The sequence below is a fragment of the Osmerus eperlanus genome, chromosome 16 (genome assembly GCF_963692335.1).
Source record: "Osmerus eperlanus chromosome 16, fOsmEpe2.1, whole genome shotgun sequence".
Taxonomy (NCBI): domain Eukaryota; kingdom Metazoa; phylum Chordata; class Actinopteri; order Osmeriformes; family Osmeridae; genus Osmerus; species Osmerus eperlanus.
Window position 1 is genome coordinate 7,276,604 of NC_085033.1, and position 7,955 is coordinate 7,284,558.

At 41.9% G+C, this 7,955-nt stretch overlaps 1 protein-coding gene across 1 annotated transcript; it reads right to left on the reverse strand.

Moving 5' to 3' along the window:
* Nucleotides 1-717: 717 nt before the first annotated feature.
* On the reverse strand, nucleotides 718-5,616 carry LOC134037025 (Krueppel-like factor 6). Its single transcript, XM_062482303.1, has 4 exons — nucleotides 5,271-5,616; nucleotides 3,197-3,770; nucleotides 2,292-2,415; nucleotides 718-2,155 (listed from the first exon to the last, which is right to left on the reverse strand). Exons 1-4 carry the CDS (start codon nucleotides 5,370-5,372, stop codon nucleotides 2,104-2,106), a joined length of 852 nt encoding a protein of 283 aa, XP_062338287.1. The 5' UTR covers nucleotides 5,373-5,616; the 3' UTR covers nucleotides 718-2,103.
* Nucleotides 5,617-7,955: the final 2,339 nt, after the last annotated feature.

Consider the following 7,955-nt stretch of genomic DNA (forward strand, 5'->3'; position numbering starts at 1 on the left):
TACCTTACATGTCATCGTATAAAAGCCATTCCAACATACTGTAATAGATGTGTCACTACATACACACACACACACGTGTATTCTATTTAGTTTTTCTTCATCCATTGATACTCAGTTTAGTTAAACGCATGGTCACGTTGCATTATCTCATGAATTCACATTGCCCTTGGTCCCTCACCCATCAAAATATAAGCTTCTGTACAAAATCATTATTTGAACATGCTGTATATCATTGCATGATTTCAATATTTACAATTTAAGAAGGGGCTTCCTCAGCTGGTGGACTACAACCATTGGGTAACCAGGGAGACCATGATAAGTAGAAGCATCCACAACCACAGTTGGGATCAATCACAGAGGCTAAGCCTTTGCCAGTCCCAGGGACATTAACGTGCCATGCCTGACTAGGAAGTGTTATTTGCAATAAATCTTAATTTGTCACGACCTTGGTGGTCGAGCATCATACCATATATAACGAGAACTCAACTCATCACACCACTGTACCTTTCGAAGGAATTTATCGCCTATTCCATTGGAAGAGCCGTGGCATACCACGTTATACTACATAGTAGTGAACCAATCAAATTGATTTGTTTTCAAGTGCTCCACAATATTGTGTCTTAGACCAAGGTCATTTTTTCACCCCAAACACGATTTATCTTGTCATTGAGCAGTACGTTATTTTGATAAATGATGCACAAAAATGTAAAATGGCAGTAAATATAGAGCTGATTTTTATTCAAGAATCTTAAGATCGTTTGCTAGACAAGGGCAAAGGTGCGACCATTATGAATTAGAGCCTCAATAAAGCTATTCAATCCCACACTACTGCATGTTCAACCCGCTGTGAGTGATGTATTTAACTGGTCAAGGCCACGAACATAAGGCATCGTTTAGGTCAACAGTGCATTTACAGATATAAAAGAGGAGGACAAGAAATTTTAAAAAGCAAAAAGGGGCCACATTTTATTTGGATAGCCATGTGGATAATCTGAAGCTACTTTATCTGTCAACAATTTCCAACTGCCACTTTTTCTATATGCAACTGGTTAAGGTTAGGGTAAAGGTCAAGGTTACTTGATAGTGGGTTGAACATTTGTTGTAGTTAGTTGAGCATGTGAAAACCATTTATAGGCTTGTCCTACAAATAGGGTGTCACAAATGAGTTCAAATGGAATAGAGAACAGCTATTCCATGATCAGGACAGTGAAAGTGGTGTCTCCAACATATATAAGGAAATCAAACAAAAACATATCTGCCTCATGTTCTGTACAATACTGTTATATGGAGTAAAATGGATGTAGCTGCTCTTTATAAGGGAATCGGCATCCTATAAGCAAACAGGTGACCAAAGCCCTAGAATCCCATGCAACTTCTGTTATAATTGAGATATTGTTGTGTACAACCTTAAGATACAGAGCTTACACAATGGACAACAAATGAGCTTCATAGCATGTACTTTTGAGACAGGCTACATAATACATTGCACATTTAATAGCTGCATCGAACACCACAACCTCCTTTTAAGAGTGTTGCGTTTCCTCCTCCTGTCGATAGGGGGCACTACCTCTTAAACAAACAGCCTCAAAACACTGCTGAACCCCCTAATCCTCCACCTCGAGACTCACTGGTCCACACAACAGCATTAGCAACACCTTTGCTTGCAGTCATCCCACACTGACACAATAAAAACCATGATGAATATATCACCCTGTCAACGTCATTCAGCCCACAAGCACAAGCCCATCCATTCCATACGGACACACCCAATCCCAGGCATTCAAAGTCCTCACACACAAAGAAACGCACTGTCATTGGTGTAACACGCCCCTCGTGCATCCAATGGTACTCCTCAAAGAGCATCTCTTCTCGTCCCTTCAAAACTGATGATGTTATCATTCTCTCCTCCGTCTGTGATTTTTCCAGTATGTGTTGATCTTTCAAAGCACTCTCCTCTGTGAGGTCTCTGAGGCACTAAGTGTGGTACAGATATCGGCCTGCCTCTGGCAGAAGCGTGCTGCTCTTCTCTCTCTTTCTCTCTGGGCGTCTTCAGCCTCGATCACCCACAGGTCAGGATCATCTGTCTGTTGAGTGGTGGCCATTTTAGATGTGTCTCTTCATGTGAAGCGCCAAGTGGTCCGAACGAGAGAAACACCTGAGGGAAGAGAAAGGACTCTGTGGTTACAGTAGTCTAGAGGTCAGGAGTCAACCAAATACCAAAGTCTTCAAACATATTTATGATGACTTCACAACAGAGTCGCTAAACAAATCGATTTTGTGTCGCGTCTTACCTGTCGCAGTGACTGCATTTGAATGGCTTTGCCCCTGTGTGCTTCCTGAAATGTCTGGTTAGCTCATCGCTCCGTGCAAAACGCCACTCACAGCCTACCCATGAACACCTGTAAGGCTTCTCACCTGAAAATAAACATCGAAAGAGATATTGTCAAATGTGGCTGTTTTTTTTGGGCATGGGACCAGATATTCTATCCTTTCTGCACTGTTGGGTGCAGCATAGAGTACTAGCAGACAGAAGCGACTGCTGCAACTTCAAAATAAAAAAATATATATCTCAAAGGGGTTGTGGTTAATAGCTTAAAGACATGAGACACTGCTTATAGGCTGCCGAATGAATAGAGACCATTTTGTGATGGTTCAAATTCCATTGGTGCTACAATATGGTTGGCAAGGAATGCTAAGAATGCAGCATCATGGCTAATGGGCTGGACAGCTGTAAACAGCTTGGAGGGAAACCGCCCACACGCTAACTAGCAGTTCCCCCCACCCCCTTCACAAATAACAGTAAATGTCAGATTCCCACCCCTCTTCCAAACTAAATGAATCAGTGAATTCTCTTTTTTCCCATAGTGTAACTGGATCTGTTTTCAACATTCACATCCTCGGTGAAGGCCCTACCCACAAAAGATTATCCCTCCCCCTTATCCCCCTAGCATTAAGTCACATACTACTGTGTGAATTAGGTCACAGTTAAGGCACTGTGTCAAGCTAAATATTCCCAGTATTCAGGGTTGATTTCAAAACTTTGGTGTAATTAATGTTTTTCTTGTGAAATTCCGAATAAGAGTGGCCATTCAGTTTTATTTATTCAGTTTTGTTTACAGTAAGAAAGTGACAATGTGACATTATAATCCAACGTGCTTTTATAGTGCACTTTCCATGATTCTATGTTCTACTTTACCTGTATGTGTGCGCTGATGTGCTTTGAGATGGGAACTTTTCGTGTACACCTTCCGGCAGCCATTGAAGTGACACCTGTGCACCCGCCTCCTCCCGTCTGGAGAAGCCTCTCCATTGGCCAAGCTTCCCTTTTCCAGCGTGCGCCCAATCCCCCCTGTCCGTATTTTGCCAGGCGAATGCAGCACAGTCTGTATCCCACTCCACACCTGGGCCATGGAGCTGTCTTTGCCAGCCTCCGGAGAAGATGGCGGAGTACTTATAACTGTGGAGCTCAGATCTTCTCCTTCACCCAGAATATCACTCAGAGGGTTGGAGGAGAAGTCGAGAGTAGGCGAGAGCTCCTCGGAGCAGTCCGATGCTTCGCTGCTGGCGTCAGAGTGGAAGCTGCTGGCCTCGAGGTGAGGGCTGTCCTGATTGTCCTCCTCTTTGACGTGAGGGATCTTTGGGTCTGCCTGGGCCTTATCACCGCAGGCTAGGATCAGCTTGCTCCACAGGTCCTCCTGGTTATCAAACTTGAGGTCTGTTGCCGAGACATAGGGTTCACTCTGGAGATACCGCTCCAACTCCAAGCATGTCTGGAGGGGAAGAGAGGAGAAGGTGTCAAACAGGGAGGCTTCATCCCGAGGAACTTGGTTTGGACACCACAAAAGGTGCTCCATAGAATAACATGGTTGTTGTCTTCTAAAAATTCAAGTGTGTATTCTTTGAGCAAAAGTCAGGGGGAAATTACACCAGCATGTGTTTTGGCAACACATGTGCCCATACACAATGTCCTATTCTGTGGTTAGTCTTGTACATCCATGGGGGGTGAGCTTTGAGTCCTATCAGGGAAGCTAACAAGTACCGCATTTCCTGAGGGAAAAGTCAAGAACACTATGCTCTTTCCTAGACATACCAGCTATGCACGGCGATCATCAAATTTACATATGCTCGAGAGTCCCCCTGTGGGTTAGGGAAGTGCTTGTAGATCTTTTAAATGTATCAATTATTCAGCATAATGTGGATTTAATAATGCATTCAGCGGAATAGCTGGAAATAACATAGCACACGGGGGAATGAGAGGAGGTGGGTCTGGTTCAAGTAAGTCCATAAAAAGCCCAACATCAATACTGCAGGAGCTGCAGTGAGTTGAGAGGAGATTTTTTTAAGGGGAAGTACAGTATACTTCCGTACCGCTAGACATCGAGTTGAGAAGATCTCAATGTGCAAGACTTTAATGGCACTGACACGTTTCTTACTTTGTGACTATAGCCTATAGGCCTACTAATGATTAATCTATAAAAGCAGCCTAGCATATGTTGCTATGGCTTGCAAACAAGTTATCAACAGATTTGTAATAGTATTTACATTAGTTGCAAATATTTCTTTTTTAGAGCTCGGGATGCATTTCTGGCGAGGTTTAAATGCCTTCGAGGGCACTGAGAGAGAACTTGGCTCCAAGCCCGCGGAGAACTACATGAAGCCAATTCATTTCAATCACTCCACAAGTGAAAGCAACTGCGCAGTCCATTTCTGTTTCTCAATCTGTTTTAAAATCATGATGTCCGTCATGATAGTTATAGAGTCATAGAGTAAAAAGACTTTCTCTATATAGGCCTTTTCTTTCATTCACCTTCTGCCTCATACACACACGTAGCCTATTGCACAAACGAACCTTAAGACACTAAAATTCAGTCAATCGCAAATCAGAAACACGCTTAAACAGTCGTGCCTCTTCACATGAAAAGAAATTAACTGCAACAATGCTGTAATCACATAGCGGCTTTATACATATTAATTACACGTTCACAATTCGTTCGTGCTTTAATGACGATTTCCATGCTACTATGTAGGCTATAAGATAACAATAAGTTATAGAAACAGTCTAGGCTATACATAAAAAGTATCGAAAAAACTACTTTGGGGGTTTATATTGATATCGCTTGACTTGCATGTCCGCCAGCAAAGACCTGCGTTTTCATAATTTGGCAGCTGAAAATACAAGTCGTCCACATTTACAGCAAGTCCGCATTCGTTTATAATAACACACTAACACACTAAGATACAAACAATGTAGTATAATTGCTTGGTATTACCTGCTGCCAATACTCTTCAAGGGATGGTAAAGCTGAAAAGTATCCGGTATCGTGAACAATCTGAAGCTCCTGAAAGATGCTGCACATAGGAATTACATCCATTTCACTCCTAAAGATGCAGCTATAAATACAGCCTGAAATCAAGTTAGTAAATTGTTCTTCTTGCTTTGAAAAACAAAATACTGTCTTCAATTCTTAGCATCTATAGTTATAGAACTTGACTTTTAAAGTCGCCTTCCAGTAGATAACGCAAGTGTTTTTCCCGTGAGCGCAAAAGCTTTCTTGCACTGACAGCAAGTAGTGAACCCGCTGGAAGTCCGACAGCGCACTGTACACTTCAAAATTACATTCAACCATTCCCCACGTGATAGTGTTACGCTCTCGTGATGCCGACCAATGAGTTATCCAATGGGTTATCCCGCCTACCATACCACTATAGACCAATGCTTTAAGACATGGGATCGATCTCCTGCGATGTGGTTGGTAGGTTGACCGGAGGTTTCTTCATTTCCATTGGACCATGGTAGATCTATTTTTAGGGTACTATATAAACGCTGCTCGCGTACCACTGCGAGGAGGACAAATTTCAATACAGTAGTAAAGAGCTACCTTTAAGCAGTTAAGTGGTTACAACTGAGAAATATGCAGATAATACTTGTCAAGTCTGTACATTTAAAAGTTAGCTTTTGATATTTGAGCAGCTGAATTCGTTAATTGCTTATGTATCCTGCATCGTTCATTTTCACAAGTTTCTTAAGATGACTTGACTGGACTATCGGTCTAAAGACTACATTGAACAGGGATCCTACTAACAGATCCAGCGCGCGCTGCACTAACAAAACGCAATAAATTTTGTTAGGCTATATTGAATTGGACATAATCAAGATCTAGCAACTTCATGTCATCGTTGTATGCTTATTCTCTTCTTGTCCAGAGCAGGGTTGAGACATGGGTTCCCGCATCCGATAGTGATGCTGATCCCAGTTGTTTTTCAGTCACCGTGTGTCTGTCTCTAAGGAAACGCTTTAGTCTGTCTCAATGCTTTATAATATAAAATGGTATTCAATAATCTATATGTTATCGATGTTTAGTATATAGGCTACATTTTTGTTCTACATTCTTAATGTGGAACAATGCATCTAATTAACATGCACCTCTAAATTGGCCTTGCATGTGAACTGTTAACTGTGGCTAAAACTCAACTAATCTCCACAAATACCTTCATCCAATTTGGAATGACATAACGACTGGGATAAAGTTCCACTGGAATAACAACAACCACATTGAGAAGTTAAAGATGCTCACAATAAACAACATTTGTGGAACAGAACGCCATTGTTTTGTCCATCAGTGCAGTCTGCTGCTATAGCCTATCCTTAGCAGAACTGAGTGTCTTCTGTGAGTCCATGCTTTGGGCATATCTGCAAAAGTCAGCATTGGATTTTGTCATGCGGCAGTGTTATTTAAGGACAGCTACTATGGTGACTAAGCCCAGAAAAAATATAAGACAATACTGTTTAGACTATACTTTTACAAACAAGCAAAATAACCAATTATTTGATTGCAAACCCACCAGTCTTGGTGGTGCAAGCAGCTTGGTCCACTAAACTGAGCCACACAAGACCATATCATATTAAAAACACATTTTCCCCAAGAAAAACTCAATGTTTCACAGTTATCAAGTTTCCGTATGCAAACACACGCAGCTGATTTTGGCCCCCAATGAGACTGAAGATGGCACGCATAAAAGTTGTGCATTTGAGACTTAAGTTGACAAATGGACGAAGCCCCTGTTAATTAGCTCAGGTTGCACTCCTGCCACCTACACTCAGTTCAACCAGAGTTCCCACCAAACCCCAAACTGTTTCCACATTATTAACCTTGACCTCTTCTTAACCAACAGCCAAAGGACAGGCCACCAGTGTATGTTCTGGATGCGTGTGTGTGCGCGTGCGAGGGATGGGTCATCATAAGTTTGATGACAGGCCACAATATGTTAACCATTTCATAGGACATCCCAGTATTTGGCCAAGGATCCTTAGGGGCACTCATGCTCTTCAGAGAGAGTACCCAGCTACACATCACTCCAATCATAGAGCCATTTACTGATGTGAATTGATGGCACCAGGCCTTGTTCAGGAGAGAGGCCATACAGCTGAGCATGACTCATAGTCGTCTCATGACTGCGTATGAGTAGAACAGATGCCTTCACTTTACCTTGACCAATAAACCATGAAGTGTGTCAATGTCCGACATTTTCCTTGGTTTATTATGGTATGAAAAACATGTCAAGGATTGCAGTCCTGCAAGGACACAGTATTGAAACTCAGAGGAAGCGTCTATTTTTCGGTTAATTGTTTACAGATGTCATCCGTTTAAATGGAATGAAGTGGTTTGATGATAAACTTTGTGGAAAATAAGAGTATAACCAAACAATATTCTCACTTGAACAAGGCAGACACAGAAATAAACTAGGCTTTCTTCTCTTGTCAGCTACTGCTAATACACAATGGTGGAAGCCCCTAATTGCACCAGTAAGTGCACCCAACATAATAAAACTGCATGCTTTTCACTTCCTCTGCCCCAACCACACTTTTAAAAGACAGGTAAATTTAAGCAACAAAAAAAAAGAAAAGAAAAAGATAAGCATTCCAAAATGGTTTTAAGAGCGGATGTAAAATGTGA

Excerpts from the sequence above, each read along its gene's own strand:
- LOC134037025 (XM_062482303.1), bottom strand. The coding sequence starts at position 5,372 with ATGGATGTAATTCCTATGTGCAGCATCTTTCAGGAGCTTCAGATTGTT. Across the intron at positions 2,416-3,196 it reads ACATCAGCGCACACATACAG|GTGAGAAGCCTTACAGGTGT; the intron begins GTAAAGTAGAAC and ends GTTTATTTTCAG. Across the intron at positions 2,156-2,291 it reads AAATGCAGTCACTGCGACAG|GTGTTTCTCTCGTTCGGACC; the intron begins GTAAGACGCGAC and ends CTCTTCCCTCAG.